Here is a 20550-nt window from a genome sequence, read left to right on the forward strand (position 1 = left end):
AGAAGACAGAAATTAAAATCAAATGGTTAAGACCTTCGATTTTTCTGTAAGATTAAACATATTCTTTGGTGACTTCATTTAGGATGGTTCGAAGGGGTGATTTCATTTAGGATGGTTCGAAGAATTGCTCCCTCCAGCGATGTAATGGCTAATTTTTCGTCTCGATGGTTATGATCATGTTGTTGTTTAGACATTTCAGCTTATATGATAGGTTAATGTTGGAAGAACAGCCATGTGTGTACGTTTAGGCTATAACAGTTATTATATAGTATGTCATATTTCTAAAAGATCTAACAGTTTATGAAGGCATAAAGATGGCTCAAAACTGCAATGTTGAAAGATGTTGGTAAATTTGAAGAAGTGTTTAATAAGATTAAAAATATGCCACTATGAAAAATTTATTTTAAAACTTATTATTTGAGATGACCATCCAGTTTTAAACTTGTACGACTATTGTCTGTCCATAATGTAAATGAATTGAATGATTTAGGAAACTTATTATATCTTAGATCCGTAATTGTGACAGTATTGTATATTCTCTGTTGTGATTTGTACATTAAATACTGGCTGCTGAACACTTGATTCTATTGAGCTGTGAATAGTTATTAAAAAAGTAAAATCACAAAAATACTGAACTCCGAGGAAAATTCTAAAAAGAAAGTCCCTAATCAAATGGCAAAATCAAAAGCTCAAACACATCAAACGAATGGATAACAACTGTCATATTCCTGACTTGGTACAGGCATTTTCTTATGTAGAAAATGGTGGATTAAACCTGGTTTTAAAGCTAGCTAAACCTCTCACTTGTATGACAGTCGCATCAAATTCCATTATATTGACAACGATGTGTGAACAAAACAAACAGACACAATAGGTAAAAATGTCACAAATAGGGGTACAACAGCAACACGAACCCCACCAAAAACTGGGGGTGATCTCAGGTGCTCCGGAAGGGTAAGCAGATCCTGCTCCTCATGTAGCACCCGTCGTGTTGCTCATGTTATTACAAAGCCGTTAAATAGTCTAATTTGGTAGATCACATTCGTGAAAAGGGAACGGGATTGTAGTTACGACATAAGGAACATATCCGATATCATCTGTGAAACGGATATTCCAGAACGGTCAACCAACTCGTGATGGCGTCCGTAAAATTTATGAAGTGATGATTTCAACTTCACCATTTGGAACTCTTGGTTTAAAAATGAAAAGGTCACAATTAGGAGCTGAAATCATCTCTTTTGTCGTAAAGTTTTGTTTTCAACCGACCCTCATAGTCAATTTCTAGATATAAGTCCTAATCGAATGGCAAATTCAATAGCGGAAACACATCAAACGAATGGATGACAACTGTCATATTCCTGACTTGGTACAGGCATTTTCTTATTTGAAATGTTTATATTGTATGAGCTGTATGTCTTACGAATAAAGTTACTATTTTTTTATTATGTAATACAAATTCATACAAAATACTCTTTAACAAAAGATCATAGTTCTATTTTAAGTATAGATATTTGTTTCTTTCAATATACGATAAAAGTGTCATTGAGTTTAATAAATTGTTTTTACTATAAACATGTAAAACTGTCACATTGTTTCAAAATTGGCCACAAATGCAATGACTGGACGTTGCTTCCATTGTTGGTGCTTTTCTTAAATATTTCCGTTCTGGTGATAAAGAGGATGTCGTAGTACAAACATTTCACATATTAATTTAAACATTTCTGTGTCTAAGTCCAGTTAAAAGACATTTTAAAAGTATTTGATTACTAATGTCAAAATGTACTAAGAACAAGTATGATATACGTCGATAAAAAAATCCCCACTAAATCTAAAGTCAAATATATTATTTACAAATTGTCGAAAGCAGTTTATTTTCAATACACATAAATAAAAAAAAGCTTCTGAAATAAAATTTTCTCTAGTCTTTTTACATTAGAACCACTGCAATGAATTACGTTGTCGGTTTTAATTTGAGAATTAAGAAAGTCCAATGCTTTTGACCACTGTGTTGAAATTCGTCGTCTAGGCGTTTGTTTTAAGATAACCCATCTGTTATGGTAGAGAATACATGTTTATATCGCTGTACAAATTAACTAACTTTATATGTATTCATTCTCTTTTATTTCCTTTAAAAAAAATAATACTAGGGATAACCGTTATATTAGTTACTTTAGTGATTTGGGAGTTTACCATAATTTCCGACAGGAGCCTCACTGAAAATATTTAATCAATATTGCGGTTGCTCTTCTACGAATAGGTGCACCTGAACTTCAAAAATTTAAAATTAGAACGTGTTTATCTTATTTCTAATTAAAACCGCGAATAACAAGTATCATATAATCATACGATAAACGTCAAATTTTTGAAGCATTCCTATGTTACGCCCATGTACAAGAATACGATCAAAACGTCATAGCGATGAATTAAAATTCTAATTATCTTTTGAAAGTAAATCTTTAGGACGTTGTTTGTGTCTAATGCGACGAAAATCGCAGAAGGCGAGACATAGGTGTTGCTTTTCCAGCGACGGCGGCGTCGTTTTTGTCATTGGCGACGTCAACAAATTGTTAAAGAGGGACGAAAGATACCAAAGGGACATTTAAGTGTTCTACTTAAGTTAGTTTGATAGGAACTACTTGTGATGGATCAATGATATTTTCTTTAAAGTTGCATAACTATCGGTACATATCAGTTTGACGACTCTTTCGAGGGCATGTCCCATATGTTAGGGTCCAGCGACTCTCAATTAACAATAAATTTTCGATGTTAAGGTTTCTGCTTAAGTTAGTTTGATAGGAATTACTTGTAAGAGATCAATGATACATTCTATAAAATTGCATAACTATCAGTACATATCAGTTTGACGACTATTTCGAGGGCATGTCCCCTATGTCAGGGTTCAGCGACTTTAAATTAACAATCAATTTTCGATGTTAAGTTTTCTGCTTAAGTTAGTTTGACAGGAACTATTTGTAATAGATCAATGATATATTCTATAGAGTTTCATTACTATCAGTACAAATCAGTTTGACGACTATTTCGAGGCCCGGTCCCCTAGGCCATGGTCCAATGACGTTGAATTCATTAGCAATTCTCAACCTTAAGTTTTTCTGCTTTAATCAGTTTGATAGGAACTACTTGTGATAGATCAATGATATGTTCTATAAAGTTGCATTACTATCAGTACATATCAGTTTGATGACTATTTCGAGGCCCTGTCCCCTAGTTTATGGTTCAGTGGCTTTGAATTGATTAGCAATTTTCAATGTTCAGTTTTCTGTCTCTGTTTTGTGTCTGTACTGCGACCGCAAAAGGGGAGACAATTATATTTTCTGTAAAGTTGCATGAATATCAGTTTATATCAGCTTGACGTTCTTGCTGAAAAGCTGCCCTCTCTGTCATGGTCCAGCAACTTTGAATCAATTAACAATTGTGCTGTCCATCGGATTGTCTTTTTCGGAATTTTTTGCCGACAGTGTGTTAACAGTTTATTTTATTATCAAATTTTCACTCCCGTCAATGAAACAGATTTAGGGTAAAATGGCCATAATGTTTGTAATTGTGAATTCCATAATTCTCAAGCATAGTCATTAAAATCTAGAGTATATGTTTTCTCACATTTTCATAGCCCAGTTTCACTTGTTAGGGTTTAAATGATTATATCGAGGTGAGGTTGGGATAAGACGTTAGTTACCAAAACACATAATAACCTTTTCAATCAATGGCTATAGGTTTCCCTTAATACAGAAGTTTTATTTAATGCAACAACTTTATACAGAATTCCAGAAAAAATGAAAGTATTTATTGTCTAAAAAGTGTTAATTTTAGCTGTTATTATCATATTCTAATTCCATGGTATAGGTTTGTAGAAGTCAACACAAGGATAAAGGCAATGTATGATAATCAATTTAAGCATTATACCTTAAGGTTCAGTTTGTTTCAAGGGAAGCACTTGATTCATTTTAATGGCTTATCTGAGTCAACAAACAGAATATAAGGGAAATGTGGGTTATACGTTGACGAGACCAAATCGGCTTTGCAAGCGGGTTTTTATTCTATATTCCGTTTGGGAGACAAAATAATCTGACGATGGAATGTGTTTCCTTTGGGGAAAGTAACAGAAAAGAAATCCTCACATGGAAAAGCAATAAATATAAACTAAGAACGGTCCTCCTCAAAATACTTCCCAGACGGGAAACAAACCTTTCGTGTTACATTTCGTTAGTTCTTCTTTTTGGGAACATTTCAAATGTAAAATATTCACCGAATGGAAGTTTCTTCTTCTCGTTTATCTTCTATCCAATAAACATTATGATGCCCTTCTCGTGACGGATTTATAGATAAAACTTCAGCCGGCGATAGGGCATATCGTCATATTTACAAAAGTATCCTTTCTCAGTGTTCGTTGCATATACTAGCTTGGTTAACTTGAAACGGCGTTTTTTTTTATTATACTATAATATTTGTTCCTGATAGGACAAATATTTAATACTCTTTCTTCCGTCAGGAACAAATACTGAAATATTTCTTCCAGTACAAATAATGTTCCAGAATATTTCAGCCATTTGGAACTAATATTGTAAAGGAAATTCTTTTCAATACATGATCATAAAAAAGGCATTTTGAGTTATCTCTTTAAAAAAAACTATTCATTACTATTGCTTTATTTATATAACAACTTCAATACATTCTGAAAAATTTCAACCGTCTTCAAAAGAAATGCTAGAATGTAATGATACCGGATACCAAAAGATTACACGAACTCTAAAAACAGACTTTACATCATGCATATGAAATGCTTTAAACAGGAATATGATCATAGCCCTTCCCATCCCACTATCGAATACTTAGAGCATAACTCATCTCCAATGTATTATCTGGTGTTCTTTACGGATATTAAAAGTTGTGCTAGAGATTTATGTAAACAATATCCTTATAATCTGTTTGAATTGGACTTGTCTCTTAAATGATTGTAGAATTCAAAACAATCAATTTTCTAACCTAAGACAATATGGATTTCATTTAAATATTAAAGAAGTTCTAAGGAAAAATGACAAAAAAATTGTATTCATAAGTAAAAGTTTTGCCGTATTGTTGATGTTTTATGTAATTTTTTTGTCTTTGTATAATTAAATTGAAATGGTGCATTATTTGAGATCGTCTTTGTTGTTTTTATAGATGCTTGTTTTCCGTAATTGCGTAAAATACAAATGGTAGACGGGTACTGATATTTGGGATTCTGTCATCTGTTAATATTTTTAATTAATCCCTTAAATACATTAATAATGTATCTAAGGGATTTAATTTTAAACAGGAATATGATCATAGCCCTTCCCATCCCACTATCGAATACTTAGAGCATAACTCATCTCCAATGTATTATTTGGTGTTCTTTACGGGTCTTTCGTAGATTTTTGGAATAACATGTACATGTACTTTCATCAGAATGAAATTAAAATACATCATGGTCTTTCGTAGATTTTTGGAATAACATGTACATGTACTTTCATCAGAATGAAATTAAAATACATCATGGTCTTTCGTAGATTTTTGGAATAACATGTACATGTACTCTCATCAGAATGAAATTAAAATACATCATGGTCTTTCGTAGATTTTTGGAATAACATGTACATGTACTTTCATCAGAATGAAATTATCTTTATTTGCTAGTCACTAATTCAATATGAAAAAATATGTCTATAGTATTCGAAGTATATTTTTGCTGTTAGTACAATACATACATCTGTTTCCTTAATTATTGATTTGTCTTGTTATAATATTATCATACGACTGCCCCGTTTAAGATATTCGATTCTGTATTTTATCATTTTCATTATAAATGAAATTTGAGAATAACGTACTCTTCATCAGAATGAAATTATTCTTATTTACCAGTAACTACTTCAATATATAAAATCTTTGCCTATGGTATTCGTATATGTTTTTTTCCTCGATTTAATAATTTTGGATATTAAATTTTCTTGAGGGCCATAATTGTTTATTATCAAAGGTACATGTACATGTACAAGATAAATAGAGAATATCATATGACTGTTTCAATATTACATTCTTATCAATCCGAGATTCCAATGTAATCGCCAAGAGTTCTGATCGAAGAATTATATTTGCTGAGGGTTGATATGATGTATGATATTGAAAAAAGCCATATCATATACACTTTATTATATACCTCAAGTAGATGTTTTTCACGTGACATGACGTAATGTGGATTAAGGGTATAGCCGTGATTGAGATCGATGGGCTGACGTCATACAGATTAGGTGTTTGATTAAGCCTTTGCAATCGTGACTGATATCGATATCTTCTTGGATTGCTGTTATAACTCGCTTGCCATTGATTGTATTACACTTACAATTTCCTTATATTTACTACTAAGTATATAATAAATTTATTTATTTGCCTATCATGACTTCCTAACTACACCAGGACATAAAACAAACATGAAATAGGACTAAACTTAAAAAGATATCGTTGAATGCATATGTGAAAAAATATTTCAACAAACTATGGGTGATTTATATACTTTGACTCTCAGCGTTTGATATTGATTCCCGTATTGGTTGATTTAAGTATAAGTATATCAAATATATTTCATATGGTATTACACCGATTAGAATTAAGATGTTGTTTTGTTTTTTTTTATCGAAGGATTGTTTGGTGTGTTTCCATTGCCTTTGTCTTTATACCCCCGCTCCGAAAGAGTATATGCTGGTCCATACGTCCCTCCCTCCGTCAAATGAAATTGTTATGGCATTTTCTCAGGAACAACAAATCAGATCAAGATGAAATTTCCTATCATGTTGCATGTAAGCATGCATTATCGTTTTATGCGGTATCGCATCCATCGCTTATCTATTGTATGCTTACCGATACTTATTCCTGGGTATATCTTTATCTTTATTATATTGCATTTCTTTATAAAAAAAACTAGAGCATATGATTAATAATATAATTAAAATTAAATATTCGTACGCAGCGACCAAGCATAACACAAAGTTACCTAGTGCAGAGATTTAGTTGTAATTAGATTAATATAATTACACAATGCATGTGATATATATAAGTCAAAATGGTATGATAAAACGTTTGAATTCTCAAATTCACGCAAAGTTAGACCAATATACACTTAAGAACAAAAATGTCTTATTTGCTACTTTCTCATTCATAAACTGACATCGAAAAAAAAACCTTGACTTGTAAAATTGATGAATTATTAAGTTGAATTTAACATGTTTAAACCGATAGAAACTTACACTTAACCAGTCTCAAATGAAAATATGAAATCTGACAAGAATAATAAATGATATTGTAATATCTGACCCAATACAACTGTAAAATATATATTTTTGAGCATCCACTGCGTCAATTGCATATCATCTATAAAACTAAATGGGGTGACCTGTTTTTTTTTTCTTTTTCTTTCCTTGAATTACTAGATATAATAAATCGGTATGGCATGAAGCCTACATGTAGATTATTATCCTCATATTACATGTGTAGTTATTCTAATGTATGATTTAACCTACATTTCGATGAGTGCTTACATCTCATATATTCCAGCGATCTTGAGATTAAACTTCCAACAGTCAATTTCCTATTTACACTCTCTGCTCCTCGTATGACCATAAAAATCTCAGTTCGTACTATATATAGGCTCGTGTATTTACACACTATACGGACCTCATTGACAGGGGTCTTAACCTTACACAGAAACTGCTTCTATAGAGTTAAGAGAAAAATTACTGAAATCAACACTTTATAAGTTTTACGGTCACTATCGCGAATTGGAAGACCGATACGATGGGTCGGTGTCTTAACTCACAAGCGTTTTCGTGTTTTCGTAGTGTGAGATCTTTCGATTGCACTATTGTCGTCTGATCTGTGATTATTGATTGTTGAAATGCGCATCTGGTGCAGAAAATTGGTACCGATTATGTTATTATATGATTGTGTCCTATTCTCAATTGTGACATTTTGACTGAGTGTGAACTTGCATGACGGGTAGTGCATGCATAGGAGACGTCTAACCTATTGACACACCCGGTCTCGCTCCTTTTGTGGTTCAAACGATTCCTCGGTTTTTGTTTGTTACCTTGATTTGTCTCTTTAATCGATTTGCGAGATTTGAAAATCGGTACACTCATGTCGCCTTTATTTACCATTGGCCTAGCCGGTCTCGATCCCTTCGGAATTCATTCGAATCCCTCAGTTTTGTGTTTTAACCTTAATTTGTATCTTCTTAATTGAGTAGTGAGAGTGGAACATCGGTAAACTAGTTATTTACAATTGGTCTAGCCGGTCTCGATCCCTTCGGAGTTCATTCGATTCCCTTAGTTTTGTGTTTTTACCTTAATTTGTATCTTCTTAATTGAGTAGTGAGAGTGGAACATCGGTAAACTAGTAATTTACAATTGGTCTAGCCGGTCTCGATCCCTTCGGAATTCATTCGAGTCCCTCAGTTTTGTGTTTTTACCTTAATTTGTATCTTCTTAATTGAGTAGTGAGAGTGGAAGGAACATTGGTAAACTAGAAATTTACAATTACGACTTTTTTATGATATGAGACATCAAAGGTTAATTTATAGACAAGGTTTGCGTTGTTTGTATCCACATTGCTCCCTATATCTAACAAATATCTATATGGTATAGGTATTTTCTTTCTTCCGAAGTACAAGAAAGCAGGTTAAGTCGATAGGTTCGACTTTGACGGCAAAGTCGTTAAGACAAATCTGTTGTTGAAATTTTTTACTTTTATTTATTTCTTTTGCAGGCCATTCGAAAGCTAAAATTAGACATCAGCAAAAAGAAAGAGAAATATGGAACAATCATAGAATCCACGCCACAGGTAAGAGCATGTCTCAGAAGATTTGTATCATCTAAAATATGCATCTAGTAAAAGAAGGAAGCCTATCCATGATAACTTATTAGCTTTTCATCTTTTGTGAAATGGCAGATTTTAGGATAAAATAAAATATTCCCGCCTTCTTTATTTTCAAATGGAGACGAATGTCATTGCTTCTAGATTGCTAAATGGAAGTATAGAAATCCCCTAGAAAGTACGCATACTTTTAACTTAACCTCATGAAATTGCGATTTTTTTTTATTATATATTAATTAACTTTTTTAAAGGTGGATGAACTGACCATACTTTTAGAGAAATGTACAGACAAGAACAATATACTAGCAGTTACTTGTTGTAATGCCGTGGTCGATTTAGTCCAACTAGGAGTCATTGAATATGATTTTATCATGAGATGTCTTTTGAACTTGGTACCGTCAGCAAAGTAAGTTGATGTAAAACTTTGTTTTCCTAATGTTACATTAATATTTGTTCCCCCCGAACATATCATATACTATGTGACATAAAATCATATACACATTTGATGTAAGGAAGCATCTATGAGATTGAACAGGTATATACAGACAAGTTCACTCTTGGCTTGGATTTTACGCTTCGTTAACTTAAAGGGAGTCTAACATTCAAGCATTAACAGTGAACTTTGGTGGTTTATTCTCACGGCTCGTACGCGCCACATAAAACTTTTAAAATGATTGGAGAACTGTTTATTTTTAGATTTAAAATACCGAGGATTTTTTTAAAATCTTTTCACTTCCATAACTGGTTTACTTATCTTACTTAACTTTGTGACTGTAAATCATTTATGTTTTATAAAGAACAGGTTGATAAATGAAATACATGTTTTGAAAGTTCTATCATGGCATATACCTAAATTAAAGTACATACGTACAATAGAACATGTGGACCACGTCTTTTCCAGCAAATGTTCCTGAAAGAATTTACTTTCTTCCCCCTCCTGTGTCCAAAGAACTGTGTGGAAATTCACATCGACGTAGATTCTTTCATAAAATTGCTATTATTGTCTATGAATTATGATTATAATGAATTATGAACACTGTTACAATATTTAAAAAAATGAAGTGCTGATCTAATTATTTCATGACATAACTTTCAGAAACCTAAATGGAATTATACAGGCAATAACAGCGCTGTTAAAGCTTCAGTTGGCTGTTGCTATCAACACAAATCAAGATGGCACATTTGTTTCACCATATACCTTAAGGTAGGAGACATTGTGATGATAATGCTTGTATTAAGTTAATGAGGCATGTTTGACTTTATCAATCGTATTACTCCCCCTTGAAACTTAAATGAACATTGTCATTTACAACAAGTAATTTAATTTGAAATATATATTTGTTTGAGCTAATTATGTGTAATTTTGCTTATATAGAAATGAGATGCATGCGAAAAACAGGTATATTTGCAAAAAAATGAAGTATATAAAGATGAAAACGGAGAAAATTTAAAAAAAAAATCGTTTTTTTGATAGGAAAATAATCCAACAATTAACAAAATCATTTTTTTTTATAAATAAAAATACTTATGGTCTAACCTAAAACTTGGAATAGATCAACTTAGCTGTATTTGGCAATTCTTTCAGAATTTTGGGTCCTCAATGCTGTTTAACTTCGTACTTTATTTGTCCTTTTTAACTTTTTTTAATTCGAGCTTCACTGGTGAGTCTTTTGTAGATGAAACGTCCGTCAGGCGTACACAATTTTTATCCTGTTATCTATGATGAGTTTATTATACATATGACAAATTGATAGATACTACCTACCAGGCACATCTGTAAGCTTTCGTTACTACTATTATATGTTATTATACGGCTAATTGGAATATCCTTCCTAAACTGAGTCCCTTATTAAATTTAATTACAAATAAGCATTATTTCGAGGAGAAAATATTGTTAATGATAACCTTAAATATTTATATTGTCTCACGAGTGACATTGGGTACCGCACCAGAAACCGTATTTTATTGAACTGTTAAATTAAATATTAAACAAAGCTATGTGTATACACATAAGTGATTAGCCTTAACATTTAAATAAATTAGTGACCAACGAAACTATTGGATAATTATACATCTGTTGACCAAAATGTAAATAGAAGGACAAATTCTGCGTTTAGGGCCAAATTGTTTACCATAATGATATTTCAGACAGTTTAATCTGGCTAGGAAATTAATCTAACAAAACAGGATTTTCATAATTTTTGAATATATACCATAGCAATTTTGATATAGAATACTACCGAAAGTAGAAGCTCTGCTTCATATCTTAATCTTTTCCTAGATATTGACACAGCTTATGTTCACTCTATACGACTTCAGCGATAGGGGTGTACTTCTTACACAAAAACTGCTCCAACAGAGTTATGAAGAAGATCGGCTGAAATCAAAACTACAGAAGGTTTAGGGTTACTATCACGAATTGGTTGACCGATACGATGTATCTTCGCCACAACTCACTAGCGAGATGTTTCGATGTCTTAGGTCTTTATACACCAGTATAGTCGTCTGATAGTCCCTTGTGTTTCATTCCTGATTGTGCCATATTGCCGCAGTGTGGATTCGCATGGTGACTAATGCATGCAAAGCAGGAGACGCTTACCCTGTCGACGCACCCGGTCGCACTCCTTTTGCAGTTCGTGCAAATCCCACAGGTTTTGTTTGTAACCTTAATTTGTCTATACTGAATTAATTTCCGAGGTTTGAACATCGGTAAACTACTGTCGCCTTAATTTATGCGACATGTTCTTGAATCTTTACATGATATATTCGTCTAATTGCATAATTATATTTTTCCACTTTTCAATCTTTTCAAAAATAACATTAGCAAAATTAACGATTTCCTATGCTTATAACAGACGTGTAAGCGCGTATAAATAGATCTGAGTTTTAATCAGATTGGGTTGGCCATGATTGAATTGTGATATTTTGTACAACCTCCATCCAACAAAATAAAACGTTCCTTTTTACGACTTTTCAAATAATTGAAATCATCCTGAATTCCAACGATTTCATAAGAAGAAAAAAATTGGAAGGCGATTAGGTAAGCTTCCTATCGAAAGTGGACCACTTGTCAGTAAGCTATCCTAGTACTCCTCATCAGTAAGGTATAAACTTGACCACTAGAAAAAATAAGTTAACTTGTAATAAAGCTTGGCACCTTGTCTGCAAGTTAGCTTGTAGCGAAGCTTGCAATTGACCCTTTGTCAGTAAGTTTCTTAGTAGTTTGCTAGCAAAACTTGACCCGTTGAAAAGTTGGCTTTCTGACTTGTGTATTGTGTAAAATTTAAAATTGATTTAGTTGATTGGTTGATATTTGCTAAAGGTTCATTGGCAAATGTTTCATTCACATTAGGGAAGATAACAAAATTATGCAATTAATCAATTCAAAGGGTTTTGTTTGCAAAGTGGGTCGACCCTGACGAGAATTAAGGGAGGACAATTGGAATGCCACTTGAAAATATTGTATCTTAGATAGTAAAAATAACATTAACGGTACCTATTTTCTGCACCAGATGCGCATCTCGACAATAAATGTCTCTTCAGTGATACTCGAGGCCAAAATGTTTGAAAAACCAAAACGTTGGAAGAGCTGATGAAACAAAAAAGGGCCTTAAGATTGGTTAAACATTTTTCTGCAACAGGCCACCTGCGGACTATTAACAAAGTTGTTGCTAAATGCTTGAATATGTCGAGAGCATGACACCCTCGAAACACAGGACAGCAAATTAACGTCCCCTTTCCAAGCGGATGTGTATGCGTGTCGGTATACAAAAAGTAAAAATATCAACCACAGCCAAACGGACACCCTTTCATCATGGGTTTTATTGCTGGACGGGAAAAGTCCAGTTTACAATATATATTTTACCCCAGTCAGCCTTGGGGAAAAGACGCATAGAAGATGATGTTGGTGTTTTAGGAAGTAAAATTGATAGTCGGAAATATTTTAGTTTTGAAACAGGAGGCTATCATAAATTTCTGTACTTTTATTACAAGCAACTGATTATAAGTTCCACCAAGTTTTCTAAAAAATAAGTTGAAGCCTAATCCGATTCAATTTAAAGTGCAAATTTTTGTTGGACAAAATGTGACCCTTCATACAATTAAAACTAGACAATTGGATAAAGGATTTGCAGTAATATAACGAGAATACAACATTGATGGATCAAATATATGTTATCTCAAATTGTACAGTGGACACTTTAAGCTAGGAAAAAGTCATCAATGTAAGTTATCTTCTATTAATGAAATTTTAATGGATTTCATGATAAAGTGAGAAATTGCCAGATTTACGAAAAGTAATTTGATTTATCTCTTTATGACTTTATGTACTTTTACATAGAAGGTGTAAATTGACCAATCTTCAAAAAGTACATTTGAAGATTAATAATATGGCTGCTTTATGTCGCGTCAGATACGTGAAAATCGTGCAGATGATCTATTTTTCGTTTTCTAGTACTTTTCTGTTGTGCGTGTACAAATTTGTTAGATAAATAGAGTATGGAACCTTGATATCATCAGTTTGATTTATTAGCCCACCTTGCCTGAAGGGCCAAGTGAGCTTTTCTCATCACTTGGCGTCCGTCGTCCGTCGTCGTCGTCGTTAACTGTTTACATTTTGAACTTCTTCTAGAGAACCACTGAATGGAATGAAACCAAACATGGCATAAATGTTCCTTATGAGGTGCTGACCAAGTGTTGTTTTTTGTAGCCGATCCATCATCCAAGATGGCCGCCAGCGGGAGACTTCGTTTAACATAGGACCCTATAGACAATACATACAAATGTCTTCTTTTTGAGAACCACTGAATGGAATGAAACCAAACATGGCATGAATGTTCCTTATGAGTTGCTGACTAAGTGTTGTTACTTTGTAGCTGATCCATCGTCCAAGATGGCCGCCAGCGGGAGACTTCGTTTAACATAGGACCCTATGGACAATACATACTAATGTCTTCTTTTAGAGAACCACTGAATAGAATTAAGCCAAACATGGCATGAATGTTCCTTATGAGGTGCTGACCAAGTGTTGTTACTTTGAAGCGGATCCATCATCCAAGATGGCGGCCAGAAAGGGACTTAGTTTAACATAGAACCCTATGGGAAATACATACAAATGTTTTCTTTTAGAGAACCACTGAATAGAATGAAATAAAACATAACAGGAATGTTCCTTATGAGGTGCTGACCAAGTGTTGTAACTTTGTAGCCAATCAATCATCCAAGATGGCCGCCAGTGGGGACTTAGTTTAACATTGGACCCTATGTACAATACATACAAATGTCTTCTTTTAGAGAACCACTGAATGGAATGAAACCAAACATGACATGGATGTTCCTTATGAGGTGCTGAACAAGTGTTGTTACTTTGTAGCCAATCAATTAGCCAAGGTGGCTGCCAGAGGGGAACTTAGTTTAACAAAGGACCCTTTGGGAAATATATACAAATGTCTTCTTCTAGAAAACTGCTTAATGGATTGAAACCAAACATGGTATGAATGTTTCTTTTTAGGTGCTGACCAAGTGTTGTTACTTTGTAGCTGATTTGTCATCCAAGATGGCTGCCAGCAGGGGGAGTAAGTTTACGTAGGACCCTATGGGAAATTCATACAAATGTTTTCTTCTAGAGAACCACTGAATAGAATGAAGCCAAACATGGCATGAATGTTCTTAATGAGGTGCTGACCAAGTGTTGTTACTTTGTAGCCGAACCATCATCCAAGATGGCTGCCAGCAGGGGACTTAGTTTAACATAAGACCCTATGGGAAATACATGCAAATGCTTCTTCTAGAGGAGCACTGAATGGAATGAAACCAAACATGGCATAAATGTGCCTTATGAGGTGTATGAAGTGTTGCTACTTTATTGCCGATTTACTGTTCAAGATGGCCACCAGGATTTTTTATTAAATTACGGGGCAAATATTAAACCAAATTTGGCCTCAATCATTATTAAGGTATCTGTTATGATTTTAATCTATTTTTACATGATTTCTAAAACCAAAGTAGAATCAGGTAAGCGACACAGGCTCTTGAGAGCCTTTTGTTTTTCATGCTCCAATGGACTTACGAAGTTAATATTTCGATTACTAATACACTATCATTTAAAGAAGCACTATGCTTGACCAATTTTGCACACACTAAAGTATCCATTTAGTTTAGTCCCTGTCGTCGGTTTGGTCCCATTGATATATATTTAAAAAATAAATAAGAATATACCAAGGAGTGGGCAATAAATATCATAAAGTGAAAGACAGGCAATACCGTGGCAAACAGTAAAAAAGACGAAAAGACAGGACCAAAATATGCGTTTTGGAAACCGAGGATTGTGAAACTCGAACCATAACAAACTGGACTTTGGGAAACTAACGATCATTTGATGAATCACATTTAAAGGTTACTCTGGAAAAGAGAAGGCGTTTACTGAAATTGTATCACCTAATATCATTGCCATTATTATGTAACACCATTTCAGCAGCTTCTAAGTATCTTTCCCACTTTCAACAATTGATATGATATTCCAGAGATCATGTTTCTTGGTTATATGATTGCTGCTTACAAGAGAGCTACATAACCAATGGCTCTTTGTGGTAAAGTTGAAATTATTTGTTCTAAAGATTTACGGACGCCATCATGACATTATTGACAGTTACGTTACGGAATATCTGTTAGAAATGATCACGAATACGTTCCATCTGTGGTAGCCATGTTTATGACTTGTCACCGAATGCGATTGCTACTGCGCTTTAGTTTTTCATAGCAAAAAGAAAGGTATCTCTAGTGGAACAGCAGCTGTCAACCCTTTCCGATCACTTGAAGACATTAATGTTATTTTTTGCGATTCGTGTTGTTTAATCTTCACTTTTATGTGAAAAGGTTTACGTTCTGTATGTTTCAATTCGTCATTTTGCTGTTGGTCATACATGATGATATCTTTCCTTTTAAAACTGTTTTCATTATCCACCTTCAGGATCTTCTTCTATTACCCGAAAGGGTGTAAATTAGTTGGCTTGATAATGTCTTTATATAAAAAACTGGAATAGGCTATGTATGTTTTTTTATGCCCCCACCGCTGCAGATGGGGCATTAAATGTTACATTTGTCCGTCTTCAAAGTCCCGAAATTGGTTTCCGTTCACTTACTTTAGTTTGCCTTAACCAAATGCTATGAAACTTATACACAATCCTTAATACCACAAAACACAGATTAAAATTTGAATTTGGGTGGTGTCACTTTTACAGATATAGAGTTATGCCCCTTTACAAATGGAAAAATTGCTGAATTTTTCGTTTCCGTTCTCTAACTTTAGTTTGCCTGACCAAATGATATGAAACTTATATACAATGTTTATTACCACAAAACTCAGATCAAGTTCGAATTTGGGTGGCGTCAATTTTACCGTTCTTGAGTTATGTCCTTTTATAACGTTATATGCAAGCAGGGGTATCATCTGTGTCCGATGGACACATTCTCCATTTATTTATTCACGTTTCAAATTCCTTCACTCAATGAAAAAAGTATTAATAAAAAAAAACACCTATGTAAATTAAAAAATAGTAAGTCGATAAAAACTGACAAAACCAAACGTTAGACATAATCAACCCACTATCATATTCGTGACTTGGTACGGACATTTTCTGAAGAAAATAGTGGGTTAAACCTGGTTTTATAGGTAACTAAACCTCCGAAATTTATGACAATTGTTTATATTTCCGTTATATTGACACAACTGGATGATCAACCCAAAGAGACATAATAGGTAAATGATTTATGACTACCAGCCACCATCAAACTTTGGTTAGTAGATTGTCTCATCTGCGTGAAAAGACTATATCTTAGCGAGAGCTGTAGCGAAATCTGTGTCAATTAAAACGATATAATTCTTTGCAAATTTAATTCAGTGCCTTTGTGAACTGTATGCTTTTACATAATTCACTATTTGTATATAGAAATATGAATTTAAAATAAGTCTCAGTTTATTAATTTACACAAGACTTGTCATAGAGTTAATAGGCATAAGTGAAAATGCACTTTTTGACTTTTTAAATATTGGTTTTACAGAAGAAAGCGAAGACAGTAAAATATTCGCCATGTTACAACTTAACAAATGGGCACAGTACCTTACAGTACAAGATCATTTACGTGATATAAAATGTTGTTGTTTCTTTTAGGTTAAGACAATATTGTTAGTAATTGAATTGACTATGAAAGGTTTGTTTGTATTTGTATGATTTCCTTTCTAATTTTGCGAGCCACTAATTACCCATCTACCAGTGTCTGATATGCCTTCGGTCAATGTTTACGTTGAGACTTTACCGGTTCCGATACTATTTAGTTTTTATACGACCGCAAACATTTTTTTGGGATCGTATAATGGTATGATGTCGTCGTCGTCTGCGTCTGCGTCGTCGTCTGCGTCGTCGTCCGAAGACACATTGGTTTCCGGACAATAACTTTAGTTTAAGTGAATGGATCTTGATGAAATTTTTTAAGAAGGTTCAATACCACAAAAGAAAGGTTGGGATTGATTTTGGGGATGATGGTCCCAACCATTTAGGAGTTAGGGGCCCAAAAAGGGGCCCAAAACAAGCATTTTTCTAGTTTCAGGATAATAACTTGTGTATAAGTATTTGAATTGCTCTGAAATTGTACCACAATGTTTAATACCACAAGTAGAAGGTTGGGATTCATTTTAGGGGTTATGGGCCAACAGTTTAGTAATTAAGGGCCAAAAACGAGCATTTTTCTAGTTTCCAGACAATAACGTGTGTGAAAGTGTATGGATCTCTCTGACATTGTACCACAAGGTTCCATACAACTAGTGGAAGGCTGGGATGGAGTTTGGGGTGAATTGCTCCAAACATGTAGGAATTAGGGGCCCAAAAAAGGGCCAAAAACAAGCATTTTTCTAGTTTCCAGACAATAACTTGTGTGTAAGTGTATGGATCTCTCTGAAATTGTACCACAAGGTTCCATACTACAAAGGAAAGGCTGGGATTGAGTTTTGGGGTTATTGCTCCAAGGGGGGTTTCAAAAAGTTGGGGGGGGGGGGGATTTTTTTTCCAATTTTTTTTCAACGATTCATATTTTGTTTTCAAAATATTTTAAAATTTCGAATTTTTGAAAAGTTTCAAGACGAAATCTTCAATTGCACAGTATTGCGCAATGGATTTATAAGATCTTTGACTACATTTATTTTCTGTCAAAAACCTATATTATGTCAAAAATTTGATTACAATCCAAATTCAGACAGTATCAAGCTTGAATAGTGTGTCCAAATTTGCTACCTCTGCGGTCGTATCAGGCTGCGCTCAGCGAAGCATTTTATTAACATACAAATTGAATATGTATTATTGTGATTTTTGAGGGAAAACAATTCTTAATTTGGTTTCCAAAACGGATAATACATATATAAATATAGTTTGCGTAGGTTCTGTCCATGAAATATATGTCCTTAGTACAACTTTAGATTCAATTGAATAATAAACAAACAGTAAAATGTATGTATTCATCCTGTATGTTTTATAAACTGCACAAAAACTCCAATTTTGGATTTAGGGGAAACATATTTTTTTGTTAATCATATTTTGTTTTAGGACTATACATTATAGGAGTACATCACGCACTTGGCGTTTCTATTTTTACAATAAGACAAAATGCGTTATATTTTTTTATCTAACAGAAGTTTTACATTGACACTAAATTTATTTTACAACCACACGACATATCCCCGATTGGCAACTGTCTACAAACCATGTGTGAAATAATGATATACTGTATTAAGCGTCCTTGGAATCAAGCTAATAAGACACCAGGTGTTTAATTAACTTTTATTTGTCTAACCTTACGAAGTATTGCAGTAGAGTGGGATTAGAATTACAGTAATTTTAACGTCAGATATCTTGATTACTTTCCCATTAATGTCCTTATGATAGAATTGAATGAGATGGGTGCCATTTAGAAGAAGCAACATGAAAACAAAAGGAAAATGTTCGTGTTTCCCTAATTTATTTCACACCAGGGTCTTTCAGTCTAAACTTCACACAAAAAAAGCTAAATATGTTTATTTTATGCTTCTTACACCATTTGGTCGAATTTTGGAAGAGAACGCATATACTTCCCAAATTATAAAAAAGCGTAACTGATAATCCAATCTGTAATTTTGATAGTATTTGGTAAATTTGGGGTTTTTAGTTTTATGAAAATCATAGTAATAAAAGAATAAGGATATATTTTTACCTTTCAGATTGAAACTGAACATATATTGTCCGAATGTTTTTCGAAAATTTTCGTCAGTTTATCAAAACTATATCTTTGGAAAAACGTCTTTCAGGTATACATGTATCTTTTAAATTCTTTGATATTCCAATTGCATAACATTTCATCAGCTTTCCTATTTGATCCTTTAATTAAAACAAGTAGTATTAATGAACCTTATCACTATCATATATCACCAGCATCAATGTAATTAAGAAGGAAAAACCACGGACAAACTTTCACGAATAATATGATTAGAAAAACCGAAGTTCAACACAGTGATGTGATGTTTCATTGTTTTTTTTAGCAATGTATCTTTAAAATCTGACGTAGGCAATGTTCTTTTGCTCAAAGGAATCTACTTTTTATGGATTGTATGCTACGTTTAAAATTTAGCCGATTAATATTAGATCTGTAATTTGTATTAGGACATTTTTTGTCTTTCCAACTGCGGGATTTGACAACATGCTTATGTGACATCGTGGCAATTTCGCTTGCACAATGTTCAGCGCTAGACCCATCGGCCAACTATGCTATATTAAAGAATAGCTTTCGTAAGTGCAGCGATGTCTTTATCGACGATTGTATCAAAGAACATCGTATAAGTATTTCATTCATACTTTGAATCTACATGATCTACATAGAACTATATTATATAAGTTGATGAAAACTGTCTATTTTCCCTAGCGGTTGTTTGGTTATGACAGGAATCGAAATGATATTAATTCTTATCATAGCTATACAGCTCACAGAATTGAATACATTGATTCTATAAAAAGGGATTGTCAACAAAGTTTATTTCTTTAGAACTTGATTGCAATTGAATAAAAATAATCTTATTCACTGCATAACGCAGAGAAAATATAGACATATATATGTGATGGCAGTTTTTATTGTTCTCCTAGTCATATCATGCAATCTTTTCTAGACACATTTTTAAAATGTTCTTGTTCTGAGTATGAATTTAAAATTGGAACTAGAATTTAAGCAAGCAGCAGTCGATCAATTTTTCAAATGTGAGGTCTTTTTCAGCAGCTTATGAAAAGTATGATCTTCTTTTGATATAACATTCAGAAAGTCTTTTCTTTTCTTTCCAATCTTTCAGTTGTTTTCGTCCAGTAATTAGTTCTCATTCACCGACCTCAGTAACAACGCGCATAAACAAATGTTGTTGAATAGCTTAATTGAAGGTAAACAAAGCAGAACTTAGAATTGTATTTTTAAATGCGGGTGTATTGATTACACACTGAAAAATTTCGGATAAGTGGAAACCTTAATAGTTTTCTAAATGCTCATGCAAAGCCCTTTTGGTTTATAGTCCTATATTCAGACCAAATGGTAATTAATTTTAATCCAAGGTGCCTATGAAATCAATCACCAATTCGAATATTTTGG

General features: G+C 33.4%; 1 protein-coding gene across 1 annotated transcript in view; it reads left to right on the forward strand.

Moving 5' to 3' along the window:
- Positions 1 to 20550, forward strand: part of LOC127734858 (focadhesin-like) — a 319452-nt gene that overhangs the window by 141197 nt on the left and 157705 nt on the right. The window contains exons 3-5 of the mRNA XM_052244903.1: positions 8794 to 8868; positions 9153 to 9307; positions 9998 to 10105. Coding sequence (XP_052100863.1) covers positions 8794 to 8868; positions 9153 to 9307; positions 9998 to 10105 — 338 coding nt within the window. The remainder of the gene's footprint in view (positions 1 to 8793; positions 8869 to 9152; positions 9308 to 9997; positions 10106 to 20550) is intronic.

Source organism: Mytilus californianus, unplaced genomic scaffold, assembly GCF_021869535.1.
Source record: "Mytilus californianus isolate M0D057914Y unplaced genomic scaffold, xbMytCali1.0.p SCAF_3, whole genome shotgun sequence".
Classification (NCBI taxonomy): Eukaryota; Metazoa; Mollusca; class Bivalvia; order Mytilida; family Mytilidae; genus Mytilus; species Mytilus californianus.